General features: G+C 35.1%; 1 protein-coding gene across 1 annotated transcript in view; it reads left to right on the top strand.

Annotated features, from left to right (window-relative positions):
• Positions 1 to 2,526: 2,526 nt before the first annotated feature.
• LOC148829510 (PDZ domain-containing RING finger protein 4-like) overlaps positions 2,527 to 23,052 on the top strand; it is a 198,873-nt gene continuing 178,347 nt past the window's right edge. Inside the window, exons 1-3 of the mRNA XM_088923196.1 lie at positions 2,527 to 3,240; positions 3,910 to 3,996; positions 4,827 to 4,922. Coding sequence (XP_088779322.1) covers positions 2,527 to 3,240; positions 3,910 to 3,996; positions 4,827 to 4,922 — 897 coding nt within the window. The remainder of the gene's footprint in view (positions 3,241 to 3,909; positions 3,997 to 4,826; positions 4,923 to 23,052) is intronic.

Raw genomic sequence — 23,052 nt, 5'->3', positions numbered from 1 at the left:
TGATTGATTTTGTTGTAATGCATAAATATGAACAATGTCAAATCTTTGACTGTATTCTTAATTCTTGCTCAATACCTTTACACATGCACTCACACGTGTACAATGACTGGCAATATTATAGCAATTTATGCAAATCTTACTGGAATTCTGATAATACAGGACAGCTACACAGGAACTATTATCATTCCCTATATACTGTATAATGTATCAATTTTAAAAGAAGATGTAAGTCAGTGTTTTGTCTACATCTTACTTCTGTTACAAAAGGATTACCTTTTTAAATCTACTATAGATTTCCTGCTCCCTTCACACAGGTTTCAGAACTGAAACTAGTTGAGACAAGAGAACCATGTACAGTATTTGATCCTGTGAGTGTTTAAATATGAAACATCAATATTAGATATTTTAAACAGCTTCATACAGTATGTAGGACTTTAAACCTATCATCCAGTTACTGAATAAATATTTTTATATTTGAGCAATCTTCAATAAATGACAAATTATAAAGTGTTCAAAATGAATATGCAGACTACTACAGCATGTATGACTCTAGTTAAGGCATATCTTGAAAGCTGTATGGTGTTGAGTATGTACAGTATGCTGTATGAGTTCTGGTCACCATATCGTAAAAAAATAATAGTGATTTTAGAATGGGTCCAGAGTAGTGTCCTCATGCTTACAGTATTTTAGAACTGATGAATAAGAGGTCAATAACAATATGACAGACCTTAATTTATTTACCGTCAAAACAGGACCAGGACCTTTAATGTAATAACATGAGATTTAATAGAATTATAAACATTTCTAAACTTTTTGGAACTAAAATAATTCATACTTAGACAAATTTACCCAAAGATTTTTTTTCAAACCAGGCCCCTGTGATGTAATAGCCAGACTCATGTTGCAAGTGCTCTGTATGTGAAAAATCATCAATTTGTGCTTAATATTATTGTGTCAAGAAGCATTATTAACCAGTTCAATATTGATTTCTTCATCTTAACCTGCTGTTTAAAATGATTTTGTAGTTTCAGCACATCAGATGATCATACAGTTGTGATTTATTTTTCTGTTGCCAGTCTTAACCCCGGGTTATAAACTGCAATATTATTTTTTTCTGCATTTTGGATAACCTGTGTATAACAGTGATCTACTGTAGCCCCTATTACATATAACATTACAACTCATACATTTTTATTTTATTTTATGCAATAAAACCTTTATGAATATTGTTTTTATTATAATTATTATTATTATGAAGAAAATGGAAGGAGATAACTAAAGGGAACTTTACATGTTTTATTTTTATTACCATGCCATGAGGTGTGGCATCCTACTACCTACCACTGTAAAATTAATGTATGATGTCCTTTTCTCCCTGGGCGTCATATTTTATTAAATAAGCATTTTTCTGAGTAGCTTGTATTTTACATCAAATTTATTGCTATTCAGGTCTCTTGACCAAATTATTGATATTACGTCTGTGAGACAAGCATTCTTAGGTAGTCTTTGAATTTGATTAAAGGCATATGAGCAGGTCAATTGGGAATGGTATGGTGGCACAGTTTGTGTTGCTGCCCCACAGTGCTGGGGTCCTGGGTTCAATTCCAGACTGGGGTGCTATCTATGGGGAGTTTGTATGTTCTCCCGTGTTTGTATGTTTTTTTTTCTGGGTGCTCTGGTCTCCTTCCACAATCAAAAGACATACTGGTAGGTTAATTGGCTTATGAGAAAACTGACCCTGGTGTGAGTGTGTCTGTGTCTAAGAGTACCATGCGATTGACTGTCCAGTCCAGAGTGTACCGGTAACTTGCACCTGCTGCTTGCCAGGATAGGCCCAGGCTCTCCCGAAACCCTGTGTTGGATAAAGCAGTTAGAAAATTGGTGGGCTAGGCCTACTGTCTTTTGTTTCTGTTTATAAATGTTGGCATCCACTTTTAATTAATCAATTAGCATCAATGCAAGATTGATTTGTTTGCATTTTAAAAGACCGCTTTAACTCCCGTTTTAATTTAACAGTATGAATGAGTCCAAACGTAGCTCTTCATTTCAATGCATGTTAAGAGTTATTTCATTGTAAATATGTTGTTCAGTTTAGTTTGGGGTTTAGCAAGGTTTAATATATATAAGAATATTATAGTACAAGAACCGAAAGAGGTTTTCATTAACAATAAAAAGTGTAATGTAATTTTAGTATTGCATGTTTCGGTAATTAATGCGTGCCCTATTAAAAAAGTAATATTGACATATCCCTGGCAAAGTAAAGCATTATATTTTGGTATTCATAACTTACTTTTTAAGACTAATTGACAATGTTTCGATTTGCTTTAATAATACCGTATCCTTAAGGGTACGTGACAATTTTGAAGCGCCCGATTTAGTTGAAATACGGTAGGACGGCTTCATTACAAGCAAACCGCCAGGTCAGTAACAGCTACAGTAGTTGGTGACTGAAAAGTATCCATCGTAAACGCATAAAGTGGGACAACTTACTAACTTAACGATCATTGTTCGGTGCTACTTACAATAATGGGACTTGACGTGGAACTTTTCGTGGATTCCGTGGACCCCGACTTCAGGTGCAGGTTATGCACCAAAGTTCTGGAGGACCCTATGTCCACTCCGTGCGGACACGTTTTCTGTGCAGGCTGTATACTACCTTGGTCTGTACAACAGCGGCAGTGCCCGTTGTACTGCAAGCCCATCTCTGCAAAGGAGCTTCACCAGGTCCTGCCATTGAAAAATCTCATTCAAAAACTCATCATCAGATGCTTGTATCACTCCCGAGGCTGTATAAAAAAAGTTAAAGTTCAGGACTTGGGGTATCATACAGAAATGTGTGACTATAGTCCATCTCGGTGCAGAAATAAAGGGTGCAATGAAGTGCTCAGCTTGAAGGACATGGACACGCACATGAGGGAGAGCTGTGACTATAGACCGGTTGAGATATGTCAGAATGGGTGCGGGCTACTTTTGCTCCACAAAGACATTGTGCACGGAAATCACTGTTGTTTGAGTGCACTGCGAGCCCAGAGTGGGGCCCTGCAGGTGAAGAGCGCTAACATGGAGCAAGAAGCCAAGAGACAGGGCATCAGGTTGGCCAGAAGAGAAAACTCGCTGCTGGCTCGGGTGTCAGCCCTTCAAAATGAAGTTCATCTCACTGCGCTAAATTACCAAATGAGGTTTAACCGATATAAAATCTACATCAACAATTTAAGTAAACACGTAACTGGGCGTTGCAAGGTGAGAAAGCAATACAGTAAATAGAATCCTTTAAAAAAAAGTAGATGTGGGCTGTTAATTGCACATGGACTGTCGAAGGTGTAACAGCTGTTTTTGTAATAGCTAACAATAATTTAATACAAATTGTCATTTATTTTTAATACGCGAACAGCGAACTTTTTTAAATGTGTATAAATGTGTTTCTTCTTTAAGCTGAAATTCCAGGGTGATGCAGTACTTCCCCTACTTCACAAATTTAAATTGTCGCCGAGATAAAAATGTTCGTCCGGTAATAGACGGCCATCACATGAGTTACACGGTTTGTAATTCCTAAGAGAATGTAAATTCAGTATGTGAGCAAATAAAGTAATCGGTAATTTGGAATGTGTGTTGTCAGTAAAGTTCTATAACTACTAGAAACAAAAATCTGTGTTTTCTTTAATTGCAGTTATCCCACAAAAAGATAGTTAATTCCTGGTGAATGGTCAAGTGTCTGTATACTCTTATTTTTAAACATTGCTGTACTTCACAGTGGCATTCTATTGAGGTTTAAGATACTTTTGGCAAACAGAAAACAGCCATCTAGTGACAAGTTCAGAGTTTTCAGTTCTTTAGTGGTTTAAAGTTCAAGTGAGTTTTAGTAATCTTATCCAGACTCTGTTGACCTTTTTCATTTGATCTTTTATCTAGGGAGGAGAATTACAGCGACTGAGTATAGCCCTCCATAGGGAGAAGGACAGTCTAGGATTCAATATCATTGGAGGAATATTGCTTCAGGTAATGGCAAATGGGATTTCCTGAGAAATAATACATTTTATGTATTATATACAGATATCAATTTGTACTTGAAAGTAATATTGTAAGCTGTTTATTTTTTCATTTAATGTAAGAAGTTTTGACTTCCTACCTTTTTGACAGCCTCCTTAATTGTAAACTAAATAGCCCTTGAACCTCCAGGTCTAGTATCAAGGAGTAGTTTCTGATTTTGACAGAAATGCATTTTTTAAAGGTTTGTGCTTTCTAAAACCCAGATCTCTACTGTTATATGACAGAAATGTAAAACAGCTGCAAATTTTCTGATAAAGAAGCAAGATGTGTTTATTTTGAAAATAAGTACCCCATTCTAAAAAATATTGATCAAGTTTAATTAGTGAATCTATTATTGTTCTTGCTGTTTTGCTCTGCATGGGTTTATGATTCTAGTTTAACTAGCTACTGTATATTGGCGCATCTGAACACCACTGGTGACTTTAAATTTACTTGCATTACATGCAATGTTATGATTTAACCTCATGGTGAAGTGTAAACAGACCTGCACAACACTCAGGAATATAGTGTTGCCAATATAATGCCAATATAATTTTTGACATTTTGTTTCCTCTGCTTCTCATTCCATGCAAGCTTTTACAGAAATTTAAAAAGCCCTGGGCTGCGGGATGTGTCTGCACGATGTGTCTGACTAATGACACCACTGTTATCCCCACTTTTCACTGTTTCTTTTAAATAAATGTGTACAAGTATACTGTAGCAGTGTTTTTTGCAAAGAGAGGTGATTTCTATTTCACATTGCCTTTATTTATGATTTTTTAAATTACTTATTTTATCAGGAAGAGTCTACGCCTGAAGGGATTTATGTGTCGAAAATTTTGGAAAAGGGACCAGCTGACAAGGCAGGACTGCAACTGCATGACCAAATCATTGAGGTAGGACCCAGCCTTCCCTGTTGCAACTGTACGACTTCAAGTAGCTGTTTATTTACCGTAGATGTGAGCAAGTTTACTCTGGTTTTAGTCGTTTCTCTCGTTAAAGAAGCTTGTGCTGATCTTTGCATTTATTTTTTGTATGAATTTTATTTTGCAAAATAGTGTGAGGAATGAAAGTCCTCTTTACTCACCAAATTTCATTTTAATTATCTCAGCTTGTTCTGGAAGGGCTTTAACATGTTACCTTGAATGGGTTGTTTTTAGCTAATGGAGTGAGACAGTCTCCGACTGAAGTGATCCAATGCAGGTAACAGGTCATGTTGAATGGAATTACTACAAGGTAATACCTGTATGCACAATTCAAGTTATGGTACAATGCAATTCTGTGTGCCTTTTCAATTGTAAGTGGCACAAGACTAAAGTTTTAACAATAAATGGCTTGTTAGGAACATATAAACGCATTAGTACTGTACATCCTGCAAATATAAATTGAGGAATAACAATGTGCCCATGGATCAATGTGCAATTCAAATGTGACAAGTTAAAAACACGATCTGAATGTGAATTGGAGAACTTGCCATGAGAAAAAAAGTGAGTTTCTCAGAATACATATTCTAATATAAAATGTGTTTTGCAGAGCAGGAAAAGCACAGTATGAGTAATGGAACACAGAGTTCAAAGACTCTATGTTTTGTGTAGCAAAAGGTAATTGCATCCAGCACTTCATTTACAAGGAGTACTGAATACATTAAAATAATTTTAATGTAATTTTGCACATTCATCAATTAAAGGGGAACTGCAGTCCCGATTTCTCAGACAGGTTATTAAATCTTGGTAACATAATATATATTAATTTAAGATTTTACAAATACCAAATTAACCACAAAATCGTGAACTTTGTGAAAGTACTGTATAGTCTTCATATTGTAGCAAACTACTGGTCTTGCCACAGGTGAAAGCAAGCATTTGTGCAAATTGCGATGTGAAGCGGCCCTTTCTGCTCACTAGTCACTATAATGATTGATGTACAAACAAATAAATACAGGGTGTGAAGCAGACTTTTCACTGCAGAAATTATACGACATGGCAAGTAAGTTAACAAGTAACTTGTATTTGTTGGCAAAACCATCTTGAAGATGAGAGCAATATTTCTATGGGATTAAAACAGATGTATTCACAAAGCCTATTTGTTTACAATGCAATAGGGCTGCTTCACCTCATCAGACGTTGGGTTGCCTCCTTCTGAATCGCAGAATATGGTGCACTGCATACCTCGAAATGTAATCTATTTTGTGGTGTAAGTTGGATATTTTACACATTACTGTGTACATTTAAATTTAACTGTGGTTTGAAATGCACTCATCAATGCCGACTCTTTCTAACCCTGAAATATAATAATAATATTGCAGTTCCCCTTTAAATATTGAGGCAGAAGATATGAAGCATCTTTTCAAAATGCTGCTTCTCTCAAGAGCACCAGAGACTTATTTATGATTTGGTCAGAGAGAATGTTAAATAGTAGTCAAGAGCTTGATTTCTAAGTTATGTTGTACAACTTCAAAAACCAAAATCAGGTCATGGAAGCACTAAAAACTAAAATATTTTCCCTAACTATTTTATATAGTACGTGACTTAAACTTCTTTAAATTCTATCATATAGTGGACACATTATTGATGTGCAAAGAGCTTGGTAAAGGCTGGCTTATTTAACTGAAAACACAACAGTCAATATAAACAGATTACAAAAATGTTAACATTTTACTGTACTTACTGTACAAAAAGCATAATTAGCCATTTAAGAAAATGTTGCACAACTACCATATACCTTGTTGTACCATGATGATAAATTTAATTAGGGAAAATAACTGCAGCTTATCACAAAATATATAAATCCACTTTTCCAAGCAGTTGTTCAAAGAAATCTTAGCATTATATGGCTATGGTATGTTTGTTTTTCAATCAATTTGTTTTTTTTAATGATGAGTAGCACTATAGCATTTCTCGTTGTATTTCTGTGTTCTTTGTAGTGCTAATGGAAATCTGTCTCTTTTTAATTTTTGCAAAAAGACATTCACTACACCACATTTCCATAAATATGATGAATTAATTTAATATATTTTCAGTTTGTAGTTCATTTCAGCATTTGTACTGTAGCTCATTTTAGCAATCTTGCATACATGAACAGAAATGGCTGTATTGGGTTTCTGTTGTTGGGATTTGCTGAGCATGTCAAATGGATTTCAAGGTTTGACATTAGAGGCAAAGAGGGTAATACTAGTTAGCCAATTAAAGTGCAAGCTGCTATTTTTCTTTACAGCCTGTGATGTGGCTGCTTGATTTGAAAAGATTCTGAAGTACTTGGAATATATTTCAAGCAGTTGATGTGTGAATTTAGTTCATGTTTTATTCTTCTGTATTTACAGTACAACACGCCTTGCTTGCCTTGCTCTTTCATGAAAGCAAGTTGTTCCTTGATTTCATTTTTTCCTTAATTTGAATATCCAAAGAATAATTTAAAAAAACACTGAAAATGATTTATTAGTAGTTGTTGTGATCAGAAATATGTACAACGAATAGGAAGACCACTTATTTTACTAATAAGGAGGGTGATGCTTTTGGAATGCACTATAGTGAAATAGGTAATAGAACAATACTGTTCAGTAGAGCCCTATTTCTAATACGAATTTTAACATAAAATGGAGTAAATATTGTGGAGAAGGAGCAGAATCTGTAGCTCCTGATCTTGCCAAATAAAAGCATCTGGTATAAAACGCCGATCTGTGTGCATACACTCAGGCCCCATGCAAAGTGAGATGTGGGCATCGACCCAAAATGAAATGTAGCAAAAATGTCGTCTGGATGCCAAGTGCTTTTCCCTCACACTCTGTGGGATCTGTGGTAGTCATCAGCTTCAAGGAGTAGGCCTGGCTCAAAAACATACACCCAGCTGTTGCATATTAGATAATGTCCAGTCTGCGCCATGAACCACTTAAAATGTTAAACAACAAAAATGTTTGTGTAGCTTTAGTAGTTTTCCTTTTTATGATAGGTTGCAATTCCTATTTCTTTTACCAATCCTAAATTTGCATGGAATTGTAATACAGTATGTTTATTGGACAAACACATTTCCACATTTGCTACAGGTTTAACGCACCAAGTCTGGCCAGAAAATACATACTGTAGGTATTGAAAACACAAGTTGATGAGTTTCCTTTCTTAAAATAATACTTTTGAAAACATTTGCTTGCAAAATGGTAGCTGCTTTACCTTTTACCTTTTTAATAATTGTTTTAGTGGGAATCATGTAAAAATGTATTTTAAATTTCTCTGATAAGTTTGAACTATTGAACTTCAAAGCAGTGATTTGTCTTTCGGTTTACTGTGGCCTGTTTCATGCAGCACTACATCTTTCTGCTTCTCCTGGATAAGGAAACGGAATATAATTTCATCTATCTTATAACTGATGTTTGTTTCCTTAGTTTTGTAGGCTACTTCTTTGGCTGAATTTTTTGGTGAGTTCAGCTTCAACATTATTTAAAACTGTATTAACTTAAGAAGCTACCAAGGTAAACTGTAAAAGGAGTCCGTTCACCCCAAAATGCTGATTTGCTCATTGACATCTTTTGAATCCAGTGATTCCTTGAGAGCTTTCTATTGCAGGGACCGAGGTTGAGCAACATTGCTGTGTTTTTGTCTTTTTCAATCGCAAACATAATGGCTTTTGATTTGTCCTTGTGTATTTGGGTCAGCATTGACTTTACTGATACTTTTTTGGATTCTGAATATTTGAGCTATTTTTGCAAGCTCCAATGCACTATATTGTGCATGTAAACTTAAAAAGTTAAAGTAAAAGTAAACGAATTAGTTGAATGATAGCATTCATATAACTTTTGATTCCCGAGAGCTTTACATACATACAAAACAATCTCCATCTAAAAAGAAAATCCACTTTGTCCACGACTGAAGTACAACACCCACTTGGGTGATACTTCACAGCCATAATGCTTGAGCAGCACCACTAAAAAAGTGGTAGAGATCAGTGAAGCTGCTTTACTAGCTAAATAAAGGGGAAACATAAGACTAGATTGTGCAACCCCAGAGAGAAATTTATGCAGGATAATCATTTTAATTCAATAGTTGGAAATGGGTACAGTACACAGTGTAAGCCCCAACATTTACAAAAAAAATAATTCACACAGAAAAATTAAACCATCAGTGTTGTAAGATTTATATTGTAAAAAAGTAATGTGCATGAAACCAAGAAAGCTGGTAATTTTATGAAAAGGTCTCACCTTTCACTTCAGAATGTTTTGACAGAGGGGAAAAAATGTGTGCTCTGGCCCACATCTTATAATAAGTGGGTCTAGATAAACAAAAACACAACCATAAGGTACAAACCCGCTTTTGTTTATTTAGTGTGTTAGGAAAACAAAAAAAAAAAAACAGTCTCCATCTAAACTCCCCTTTCAGCTTTTAAGTAGACTTCTGCTCCTGGACACCTCAGCTCCTTACTGGCTTCAAACACAAGTTTTGAAACTGAAGTCTCTTGCTCTTTGAATAAAATTTCTTGCTAACATCTTTCAAAGTCTTTCTCCGAGACTCTTGACCAAAACTAAAATCTGAACAAAAATCAGTATCTATCTGGAACTCTTGTAGAAACTCATGTCACTATTGTTTACTGGAATCCTTCTGATCGTCAGACAGCAGATGCGGACTAACAGCTGTAAGCATCTGTTTTAGTATTTTTTAAAGCATCACTTGACTTTTCCTAAGTTGCCAGGTGACAGTGGTAGCAGGACAATCCCCTTAACTTCCATGGAAATGTAGTTCAGAACAAAGCTTCCATCCTGTCAGAATATGCCATCCCCTCACAAACCTTTGAATAATTTTTTTTAAGATGCACAGTACTTTAATAATAAAACTGTAACTGAAGCAAAGAGAAAGAATTAGGTAACAGAACTTGGCATACCATAATTCCTAGTGTTGACTTGTTCAGGTGAGGGGTGAAGGTGGTGGATGCTGTGCTAGAGATGGTGAGACAAAGGTACAGTACTAGTTCGTTTTCACTAATTACGCAGACCCTGCTATACACGGGTATACTGTACACACCCTACCTAAAGTGCTAATAAAAGCTGGAGTTGACATCAGTCTTGACTGTAGCTATGAAATAAGAGTGGCTTATTTTAATTTCAAGTTCACGTTTATTTGTCATTCCAGCCATATACAAGTATACAGTGGAACGAAATATCATTCCTCCTCGTCCACAGTGCAAATACAGGCAGGACAGACAGGATGTTGTAGACAGGATAAACATAGTGCAAAGTGCAGATAGTGCAAATATAGGTAAATACTAATACAATACTAATAAATACTAAGGTAAATATTAATACAATATACACAACACACTGGGGGGATTTAAACCCTGTTTCTGCAATTGGAGTGGGTGAAAGTAGATTCCAGGGTGTTGAGGAGCCTGACAGCCTGCGGGAAGAAGCTGTTACAGAGTCTGGTGGAGCTAGCACGTACTCTGTGGTATCTTTTCCCAGATGGTAGGAGGGCAAAGAGTTTATGGGAGGGGTCATCTACTATACTGTCTGTAGTACCAGAGTGAGTTGAATGATTTATTGGAGTTTATAATGAACACTCCAGAGGAAAGACTAACCCTATGCCATGAGCAGCTAACTATAAATATGGGTATCAAACAACCTCTTCCCAGCATTCATCACTTTGCGTCTCTCCCTTCACCCCATCCTTACCTTTGCAGCTGTTCTTTGGTCCATTGTACCACGTTTGTTCTGATGGCAATGTAGATAGGCTGCTGCTCCCTTAGCCTATAATTCTTAATAACTGCCTGTTACATTTGAACTAGCGTAAATATAAGTAAATAAAGCTGTCAATAACAGTGAACTTTTAAGCTATAATTTCTATTTCTGAAATATTTAAATAATTATATAGTAAGTAATTTTTTATAGTTAAAGTGAATGTTTTTTAACATTTACTCAATAATGCTTCATAATGGCAACCATAAATGAAAGGACTCAAATTTAAGGTTGGAGATATGCTCAGGAAGAGGCAGCTGAGCCCAGAAATCTTGTGAGGAGGTAGGAGGGATGACACAACTCAAGGAATAGGGAATATCTCAGGTGGGTGAGAGAAACAACTTGAGGATAATTTATGCTCAAGGATGCTCTAAAATGTACACCAAATGACATACCCGATGCATGCTTCATTGCTGACAACTAAATCCCATCGTGACAGTGACATTCCTCTGTAAAGGACCAATGGCAATACAATAGTGCTAAGTCATTTTTTGCACAGCAGGCACTATTCTGTTATTGTTCTGTATGTTGCTGTGAGCATGCCATAACGGTTATTGTCCACAAAATGCTTGTTAAGTCAGATGCAATATATCCACTCTCAATGGCACGGGATAGCAGAGCTTAAATACAATATTTCCCTTTCCTCTCCTTTCAATGCCTGTACATTTTCTATGGGAATGAGCAAAGAAATACTTTAAATCTTCTTTCTGTAATATCTATAAATATAAAAACCAGTAGGTCTTTGTCACTTGGCCTCTTCTGAGAAGTAGTGGTCTTGAGCAAGGTACTGTACATACTGTAGATAACAGTAAAGTACATAGGTACATCAGGAGCAATTTTATTATTGGAGCCAGATGGTAGTTTTAAAAAAAAAGTTCAGAAAGTTTTAGAACAGCAGGAGCAATGAAGTTCATACAAACTTGCAAAACCAAGTTAATGCAAAATTCTAAATTCCCAGGACCAGTGCAACGCAGGAGTCACAGACCGTCCACCCCCTCAGAACTCTGCAAAAGAATTCCCTACCAAGAGCTTCCCTCTCCAAAAAATGAATTCACTCTATTAGATTAGATTAAAAAGATTAACAGGAAAACCCTTAAAATAAGTAACTGAACTCTTAATAGTCTTTTTAATTTCTGGTCTTTAATGTGCAATTGTATTATTTGCCACTTGGTAGTGCTGCAGTTCAGTCTTGACCTTTCCCAAGCCTGCTTTGCTAATCATGTAAAAGTTGTAGCTATCATAAATGTCTTAATCTTAATCTTGAAATGACATGTCTTAAAAATGTGTACATCTAATAAATGTGTACTTCTAATATGTAAGAATGTGGTATTTGAATGTTTGTAATGTTACATCACACTATATCATCACAATGTTGTGCAATATTAGTTGACACAGCCCACTATCATGTTTTTACCTCTCTGTTCTCCCAAAATCATGGAATTAAAAAGCTTTGATGAGGTTTCTTAGTTGTGCCTTGAATATGTACTTAAGTGTTACATAATGTATACTGAAGTTATTAGAATACCACACATGACATTGGTTACTATGATTTTTTTTATATTTTAATGCATCTGCATTATGGAGTATATTATTAATTTAGTTAATAGTTATTGTACATACCTGTAATATACTGTAGTGTCTCATGGAAAGCAAGCTGGGGTATGCGAAGAAAGACGAATTCCTAATGCAAGAAATTGTATATGGCTAATAAAGTTATCGTATCTTACCATTATATTGAAGGCCACCACTTAAAGATGTAATGGAGATGATTAGCCTATTATCGTTTATCGATGAGTGTATTCTAAATTCCATCCATCCATTTTCTAACTGCTATGTCCAATTCAGGGTTACAGAGGAGCTGAAGCTCATCTCAGCAAGCAACAGACAAGGGGCAGGGTACTTCCTGGATGGTATGCCTGGCTATCGCAGGGCAGACACAGACACACACACACTTACACCAGGGCCAGTTTTCCCATAACCTAATTAACTTACCAGTATGTCTTTGGACTCTGGGAGGAAATCGGAACACCTGAAGGAAACCCACAGAAACACGGGGGGAACATACAAACACAAATAGCACCCCAGTCTGGAATAGAGCCCAGGGCCCCAGTGCTGTGAGGCAGCAATGTTAACCTCTAATTAGCTATTATTTTTTTTCACTCCTCCTCCTTTAGATTTTTGTTGTGATGCTCTACTGCTTGTGGCACTGCTACAGATGTTGATAGAGTTGGATGTCTTTGTAGGTGTATGTTTGAGGATGTAAAAAATGCACCATGGTTTCAGTAGGTATGAATGTGACACATCCCCCAGAAAGGTTAACATGCTGGGAATTGTTGCAGGCTACTGATTGTACCTGTTTTAAGTTTCTTTTGTGTCTTTTTTAAATAGTTACCTGTGATAACACCTCCTGTTAACATCTGTTTGAGTGGGAGGAGCAACAATGTGAAAGGCAAATGATGTTATGTAAATGTTGAATCTGTTGAAACCACCATAACCTCAAAGTACATACTGTAATGTTAAGTGGCAGCAACCTAGATGTGTCTGTAGAATCCAGTCGACCGAGTGTTGTCATTACCATTATTTCTTTCCATGTAAGACTGCCTTAGATTATTTTACTCTGAAGAGACAAAGTTGCTACATTTTTCACTTTGAAACGTCTTAGATAAACATTGTAGGACTACAGTGAAATAGTAAAGGAGAAGTGATGCCATTTTGAAGAGACCTGTAGATATTTTGTTACACACAGCTGTGCTTTCAGATAGTTAAAATAAAAAAAGAGCGTGCCTCAAAGGACACATTTGCATCCAACAGCTAGTAGCAGAGACAACCAATGCAGTGTAATTAATCAGATTTATCGGCAAAAACGCTTAATTCCTTGCATTTTAATTATTTCTGAAAGTCATTAAACACAACGATTGCAGATGATATGCTTTGTTTCTCATTGCCTTTGCATGGCCAAGATATTTTCACCTACATTTGAGTCTTTCAATACCTCATTCAAATGATCAGCATTTCACATTGCTATGTTTTGTTCACCTAGAAAAAAACTAGTTTATTTTTTAAATTGATACAGAAGAGTCCATAATAAAATGAATTGTTTTACATTTTTTTTCCTGGATGCATTATTTAATATGAAATGCCCGCCACCTAATATGGCTTTTTGGGAAGCAGAGACAAAGCATGATAAATGCTCCTTGTCTAGAACATTAAACACAGCAAAATCCTACTTTCAGGGCTTCTTAGCTTTGTAAATTGTACAGAGAGTATGCATATTAAGAGGCTTTGCATGATACTGTTATTCTCTTCACAGAAAATGCAGTCTCTTAACTTTATACCTCATTGTCTTTTTTGAAAGCCCAACAGTGAAGGTTGCTCAGGAGAAAAAAGGCATACATTTGATTTGCATCTTCAAACTGATATGGAGATAATTAATAATAGGTCAAATGTAATCTTTTGAAAATGAAACAGATCATTTGTAACTATTAAGAAAGGGAAAACACTATATGTGCTGTTTGGATAACTTGCAATGTACCTAAATGGTGGAAACAGTGCCTAAAATTAAGTGTTTTCCTTTAATCATGTAATTGTGAAGGGCTTGGCTCATTTTTATATTATAGTATATAGTACATAGTATATAGTATTTCAAATACTAATAATATTTCAAGCCTACACAAAATAGGATGAAACTTTTATTTGGATAATGTTATTTTTTCATGAAAGACTTACCTTTATTTTGCATCTGTTAGAATCTAAATGTTATTTAACTAGTAATTACAAAAAAAGCTAAAATACTGTCCATAACCTAACCACTTAGAATACCATACCATACCATAGAATGTGTCTCATGATGTCTTGCATGATTGTTTACAACAAATGAAAATTATACAAATAGTTTATATTATGTGCATTCGATCATTATAATACTCATTTTGTGATCCAGATCTTCCTTATGACTCTGAAGTGTTTAAGTTTAGATTTCTATGCTATCCAGAGACAAAACAATTGGTAATTCAGGGCTAGATTTATTTAAGTAATTTTCTTTGTTTTCATATTAGAAACAAAAATAATATTTCCGTTCTAGGATCAATAACGCCACAGTAGTTGCTGCTGTCTCTTAGTGCTTGGGCCCTAGGTACTGTATGATTCCTGACAAGATGCCTTTTTTTGGGGGGGAGGGTTTACTTATCTCCTAGCACAGTTCTGGTTTCCTCCAACAGTCTAAAGACATGATGTTACCTGGAGTCTTTATATTGTCTCTTGAATGCATGTGACTGTACTCTGTGATGGACTGGCAGCAAGTCCAAGATCTGATCCTGCCTTGAATCCTGGGCCTGTCAGGTTAGGCTCCAGCCCACCACGGCCCTCTAAGGATAAAGCAAGGATCACTTAATAGCACCGTATCGGCAAAGCATTACAGATTAGATCTGATATCTAATTTTTGTACATGAGATGTACCCCTTTACTGTAAAATATTGTTACAGCTGCAGGTGACTATAGTCTCAAAGAATCTAGAAACAATGGGTAATGCCTAGCTAGTCTCAGCAATTCCAGCTTCAATACAAAGGGATGCTGAGATGTAGAGGGTCCAGAGTCAGTGATCAAAGCAGTCACAAAGTTTACCTTGGTTTACCTTAAGTTCTCGGTAAAAGATTAAGCTTGAATCAGCAGTCCAGAAAGACACCATATAAGATCAAATCAACACAGAACAGAGGAAAGAGAAGAGAACAGGAAGAGACCCCAGTGGAAGTATTTGAACCTTGCAAGGAGACAGGAGGGGAGAAAACATAAAGTGTGTGTCGGATGAGTGGTCCTTGTACAAGATCATCCGAAAAGACCCCAATGGAGGTATGTATTTGAACCTTGCAAGGAGAGTTTGCTATTCTGTAGTTTTTAGAGAACGTGGGTTTCCTGAGTGAACAATCACTCTGATAAAAATGGCCTTTCTTGCATAATTGGGGTCATTTAGAATAGGGAGATAGATTCCCATTTATTTTGTGCCATCCAGATTTGCAGAGACATAAATTTAACTCATAGGTTGTGTTCTATTTTGTTAAGAAGGTACTGTAATTTATTTCTTATTCTGGCATTTGTAGGTGCCAAGAGTTGAATACTTGGTAAAAGACTGGAATGTTTTGGGGGTGGTTTGGACGTTAAGCTTCTGGGATGCATTGTTTGTAAACTTCTTTTTTACCCAGGGAGACGTGTGTTGTATATTTATGTTGTGGGTAGTTTAGTTTGTGTCACTGTCATTGTTAATAAATATTTGTTTAACCAAGTGTGACTGAATTATTAGACTTTTAATCAAAACTGCCAGAGAACAAAGAATTCACATGCCTCTAAAAACGCCAACCCACATTCTGTGCAGAAATCTTTATGAGTTGAGGGTTATGATAATTTATTTTACGTTTGACTCATCTTCTACTGTAGAAGGATCCCCGAAATAACCGAAAGAGAGATGAAAGTATGACTTTACAGAACTGTTTTACATGCATCTAAGGCAGTACTACATTTTGTAACCAATGTTAGAAGAAAGAAACAAGACTCAATTATGTGATAAACTTTCCAAGTGTACTTGGATAATAGATCCTTTATGGGCTAAGACTCCTCTAATGGACCATTAATAGTTAAAATAGTTTGTTATCCTTGATCAAGTTTTCATTTTGCCACATTTTACAACACCTGGTTAGGCCATACATGGATGGAGACTTCAGTGGCTTTAATTTGAATATTGTGATAAAAAGAACAGCTCTTAGATTACCACCTCTAAATTAACATAGCATGGTCCGTGATTAGTGTTGATTGGAGCTGTTAGACCATATGTAACACAGACAATAAAACAAATGAAAAGGAAATTAGATGAGTCAGAGATGAACTTTTTTGGACTGAGAATGACCCAAAGTGAAATGTAATTATAGACATTTAAAAGGTGCTTTTGAAAACAAAGTGAAACAGAATCTTAATTGTGTTACACAAAAGATGCACTAAGGTTTGAAGAGGGAGTATTTTATGTTTCCTATTAAGACCATCATAGCCTAAGGTAAGAATCTGGCTGACTGAGCCCACAATCATACGACAGTAATGAAATTAAGATTGAGTGTGCGGTAAAGGATTGACTGTTATTGTTTTTTCAAAATGACATAAGTGGATTGAGAAAACAAAGATCAGTGGTGCATATGGCTGTCTGATTTGATTTGGTAAGAAGCAAGACTTCAGATTCCTGGTTTTCTTTTCTCACACCTACTATAAATAACTGTAAAATCAGTTAACTTTTTGATAAGTTTCCTTCATCAAATAGAATGTAATAAAGTGTTAAACATTTATTTTATTTTGAAAGGATAAAAATTATAAAAACATACAAGGCAATGTGAATTAGAAATAAAGTATATGGTGCAAGCTGGAAAATGTATGTTTTTGTTAATGTGTATACAGAGGCAAAGTCTATTTGGAATTTTGTATTGTAATGATTAAAACTGCATAATTCCTCTTTCAATTCTATGATTATTAAAATTTGTATTTGTATAGGATTTAAAAGAAACTACATTTTTTGAAGTAATAATATTTTTACATAAAAGAAGACCAGTACTAATGTTTCAGTAGCTATGTATCATTTTGTTGGAAGAATAAATGCAAAATCTTCCAACATTGCTATGTATTGCATCATCTTCTAATCTCAGATATTTCAGCAGCATGTAATGAGCCCCTGTTTCACTATTGCCTCATTTTTTGGAACAAAGAAGTGTTTGAAGATAAATTTGCTTTGAGAAAAATATCTGAAATATCTGGCTTCTGTTATTTTCATTATCAACATATATTAAATATTTTACAAGGGTCTCTGATGTAGAAAAACTTTGAATTAGTGAATAGCATTGTGCTGCTGCATTCAGCTGGATTATTGGTGAGATTTATTAAAAATGTCAGAAATGTCAATAAGATAAGGACACTATATACAGTATACTGTATGTATTGTACATTCAAAAATATAAGCAACTTTGTTCTGTGGGTTAGGTTTGTTTGTACCTTTTGGCTATGGCAAAGGGGATTTAGTGTGATTTAATTCTATAACACTTGACCATTATGGTTAGAATAAAGCCATTATTACTTGGCTGTTATGATTAACATACTGTATAACATGCTTCCTCTGGGACCAGTCAGTATCCTTAGGTTTTCCCAGAAGCTTTAGCTGAGACTGTTACATGTTTGGTCCATGATAGTTTTTCTTGGTTGTTTGTGGGTTACATATATAATGGTTCATCAGGATGGATTAACAAAAAATATTCTATCTCATCGGCAATATGATAAAATGGCTTTCTGCTTGTTTTCATTACACGGCTTTAGATTCATATCCATTCCATTGGATGAATTAAGTTACAGATGCAGCCATTCAAAGTACGCGGCACAGACACGTACCGCGGGTAATTGGCTACGGCCTCGCGCATCGTGACGCAAAATACTGCGGTACGTGATTGGTTGACCGACAGGGGCACTCGTGGTGCGTTGGTCGGTCGTATAAAGATTTAAATGTCTTTACTGTGCCCGTTTTAGTATTGAATATTTATATGGAATTTTACCACTGAAGGGAAATCTTAGTAGCTGAGCATAAAAAGAATAGGAGCATACTATAACGCGTGTGAAGGCCATAAACAATATTAATTTTGGAACAGAAACATACAGTATATGGCTGGTCTCGGTACTTTAAAGAAAAAATACACACCAGTATTCCATTTCTCCCTAAACATTTTAAGCATCGAAGTCTTTAACTAACGTGATACCAGAGTCAACAAGCATACTTTTAGAATTTGATTAAAAGGGAATATAATATGGAATCGTGTATCTAAAGAAATTAATAACGATATAATTATATTCATGTACTGCAACACAAAAATAGTACACGCTGTACATTGTCTGTTGATAATGTTTCTGTAGGGCTTTTTCAACATTCCTCATGTGAACTTGCCAGTGCCGCTGTGGGTTAGGTTCCCGACTCACACATCACACGTTGGGTGTTCGAATCCAGCCGGAGCCATTCTTTTTTTTTTTAACAAACATTTCTTTGAAAAAATAAAACTTTTCCCTGGGTCAGAGATTAAATAAAACTTCACTCGCACCAAACAAATTTATATTTCTAAATATCACAACATGATCGAATTTAAGTCATTTTAATAACAATGAATAGTCACCTATGTGTTACAATATAAACATTTATATTGATTTAAATCGCAAACGCCTGTTTAAATATATGTGTTTTTTGATTCACAATCAGACAAATACAACATAAATTGATATCTTTGTCTTCTAAGTATCTTAATAAACTTTCAGCTTAGCTTTCTCCCCGTTTAGATTTATTTTTCTTGGGATCTTGGGATCAAACATGGAAAGATTAGATTGTTTTCGTTTTTATTTTTTAAATACATTTTAGAAAAGTGTAATCTATACTTAAAAAGCTGTACACCACCTGCTATAAAGATACATATTGTAATACTTTCAGGTTCGGATAGGACGGACACAAGAACTCAGACTTGCGGAGTTAAAGCAAGTTAAAGCCTTGATTTTATATATCACCTTTAAATATATGTGTTTTTTGATTCACAATCAGACAAATGCAACATAAATTGATATCTTTGTCTTCTAAGTATCTTAATAAACTTTTAGCATAGCTTTCTCCCCGTTTAGATTTATTTTTCTTGGGATCTTGGGATCAAACGTGGAAAGATTAGATTGTAATCGTTTTTATTTTTTAAATACATTTTAGAAAAGTGTAATCTATACTAAAAAGCTGTACACCACCTGCTATGAAGATACATATTGTAATACTTTCGGGTTCGGATAGGACGGACACAAGAACTCAGACTTTTGTGCTTTTGTGCAATCGAGTGTGGACTTTCCACGTTACAAGTGAGAATTCTACCACTGAACCACTAAATCATCACTCTAGATTAAAAACTACAAGTGTTGCTTTTCCCATTTTTACAAGAGTTTCAGTGAAGCTACAAGTGTTTCATTACATCAACAACAGCAATGTTCTTGGAAAATGAAGTTAAAATGATCATGCCACAAGTCTTCCAGAAAACTACAGCAAGTTACCAAGTTAAAGAATTCAGTGCAGAAGAAGTTAATGATGAAGGTGGAATACTGTTCTGTACTTTTTTTATTTTCATCTACCACAACCAGCTATAGAAATTAAATTAATATTTTTATTGATATTGAGAACCGTTATTATATTTCAGTAGTAGTACAACTGATTAAATCAAGCTATCATTTAACTAGCATCTAATGCACCACCAGTGCCACCTACTTCTTTGGCCACTGAAGATTCTTTGGGCAGTATGATTTGGCATGCTGAATCATAATATGGTATACCACACCTAGCTTACTGCAGCAACGCGTTTTGACACACATTTTTAATGACTGCATCTGTGTTTTTTTTAGTTGACTGTTCAACCAGAGAGACATAAAATAACATGGAACTAATATAAACAAGAAATGGAACATCTCAAGTGGAGATCAACTGATAGGAATGAACTTTGAGATACTTGAACATTTTAACAATCCAATTATAAATAGTGGTAATTTGTTGGCAAATTGTTGAATGGTATTTATGGTTTTCTTCTTGCAAATCAAAATAAATGTGTTTAAATGCATCACTTTTTTTTTCTCAGACAAATATAGAGAAAAAAGTCTCTATACTGTATTGTATATTTTCTGAAAAGATCTTGGGCTGCAGTTCAGAAGTGTTGTCAACTACAGCTGCATTGCCCTTCATTTCTAGTGCCATTTGAAGCCCATTGGAGTTGTGCAGGTGTTGAAAAGAAAATACAAGTACTAAACATTTAAATACAGACCATAATACACAGTTATGGAACATTTCTGGGTATCATATTTATTTATGCTGAATAATTCAATGATTGACCGCAAAAGTCAAAGGTAATACCAAAGTATACCTGGGTTATACAGGGCGGAGCGGTGGCTCTGTGCCTAAGGATCTGTGCCAGTGCCTGTGGCTAGAAGGTTGCCGGTTCAAATCCCACAGCTGGCAGAGGAATCCTACTCCAGTGGGCTCCTGAGCAAGGCCCTTAACCCCAACTGCTCCAGGGGCACCGTACAATGGCAGACCCTGTGCTCTGACCCCGGGCTCTCTCCCTATCTGTGTGTCTCATAGAGAGCAAGCTGGGGTATGCAAAAAGACAATTCCTAATGCACGAAATTGTAAAGGGTTAATAAAGTGATATTATTAAAAGCATTCTCTGTATACAGTACTGAAGAAACATTTTATATAACTATTTATGATATTATTCTACTAATTACCAACAGAGTTATCGCAACAAAGCATAGGTGCAATAATGTAGACAATGGTTTTAATAAATCAAGTTTAATGTGGAATTAACTTTGACTTTCACCTCCATGTAATCACTGAATCACTGAGCTGGGAGTGTTTATAATAAGGGACTAAAGAGCAGAAAAGCAGTGGAGAAGACCTTCAGGAATCATTAAGGTCATAGATTGTTTAATATATAGATATTTATGAAGTTAAATCTAGTACACATGATGAGTATAATAAGGAATAGCTGAATTGTTAATACTATTTTAATATTTAAATAAGTTAATGATAATGGGTAGAAAAAAATCTTAAAAGTAGGAACAGAACCTTACATTTGTGAGCATTATTTAGTAATAACATTACAGCATGTCTAATAATGCAAAGAATGTATTCAAAATGTCATATTGTATATGTAATGCTCATTTTTTATTTTTAAATGTTTACTGATAATTATCTGTATTAAATGACTAGTAAACCATGAAAAAGTGGTACAGAGATATGCAAATTCAGACATCTTAATATTGTATTTCTGCTTATAGTGCCTTGCAAAAGTATTCACTCTTTTCCAATAATGTCCAATTTTGTTGAATTGCAAATGAAATATAGACATTTTTAAAATGAGTATTATTAATTAAAACCAGAATGTTCAAACTGAATGAATGAAATAAGTTAAATATCAGGAAGATATTTCTGCAAAGAAACATATCAGACTTAAAATATCAAAGTTTTATTACTCTTCCAGTTTTTTGCAAACCCTGTATTATTTTTTAATTCATTTTTTCCTTACCTTATCTGTGAAATTATTCCTTGCATACAACATATACATTTACACTTAATGTAAATGTCTATGTTATATGTTATCCTGAGTAAGAGTTTCTGCTAAGCAAATAAACAATAATTCTAAGTAGCAAACCAAGAATGGTGAATCACGATTACTTCAGTGTTTTTATCTTACTGCATATTAACAAAACAGCCTCCATAGCATACAGCTGTGGAAAATAACTTACCATCGTGAATTTAGTGTACATAACAAATTCACATCTTTGATTATAATTAGTAGTTATTGTGTTAATAGAGGTAGTAGCAATTGTATCATATAACGTATTTAATTTGCAAATTTGTAAGGGAATTCTGTAATACTGAGTGGGCAGATAAGGAGTAAATTATGCAGTTTAAGGATTAAAGTGAATACACTGTAGAATCCTGGTTCATAATTAGTTGTTGACACTAGACTTAAGTGCATTTAATTAAAAAAAACCTGTCAAAAACAGGTGGTTGGCAAAGTTGTATACTTATTCTTCTATTCGGAGAGATAAATAAATGGAAGTCTTTTTTAGCACTTAAATGTTCTATATTTTCTAAGGTTTTGCAGTGGTAGGTTGAAGAAGAATGCCCCTCAGATCAGAAAAACTTAATGGCGGCTTTTGGACTGTCATGCACCATTTGGTAGTTAAATGATCCTTATAAAGAACTGAGCCTATTCACAGAAGAAACTACAAATCACTGGCCCCCTAAATTAATTTTCTTTGCTTTTATTCTATTATTTTAAATGTAAAAAGCATACTCATTCCCTTGTTACACTAGTGCTCTCATGTGCAGCCATATTATTTTTTAACAGTGAAACTATTCATTTTAGCTAATAACACTAGCTGTAAAACCAATCGATTAATGAAACTTAAGTAACTATACTTTTTTGAATAAATATGTGAATACTTGAATTGGCTCCATTACTCTGCTCTCCTCCCCACTGATATCTGATGTGTGGTGAGCGTTCTGGTGCACTATGGCTGCTGTCGCATCATCCAGGTGGATGCTGCACATTGGTGGTGGTGGAGGGGAGTCCCTATTACCTGTAAAGCGCTTTGAGTGGAGTGTCCAGAAAAGCGCTATATAAGTGTAAGCAATTATTAATTATTTTTATTATTACTTTGATTCAGTAACCTCCTTGAGCAGCAAATACTTCAACTAGGACTAGATGTTGCCTGTACATTTTAGA

Source organism: Atractosteus spatula, chromosome 8 (assembly GCF_055471065.1).
Source record: "Atractosteus spatula isolate fAtrSpa1 chromosome 8, fAtrSpa1.hap1, whole genome shotgun sequence".
Classification (NCBI taxonomy): Eukaryota; Metazoa; Chordata; class Actinopteri; order Semionotiformes; family Lepisosteidae; genus Atractosteus; species Atractosteus spatula.
This window is presented reverse-complemented; position numbering and strand designations above follow the sequence as displayed.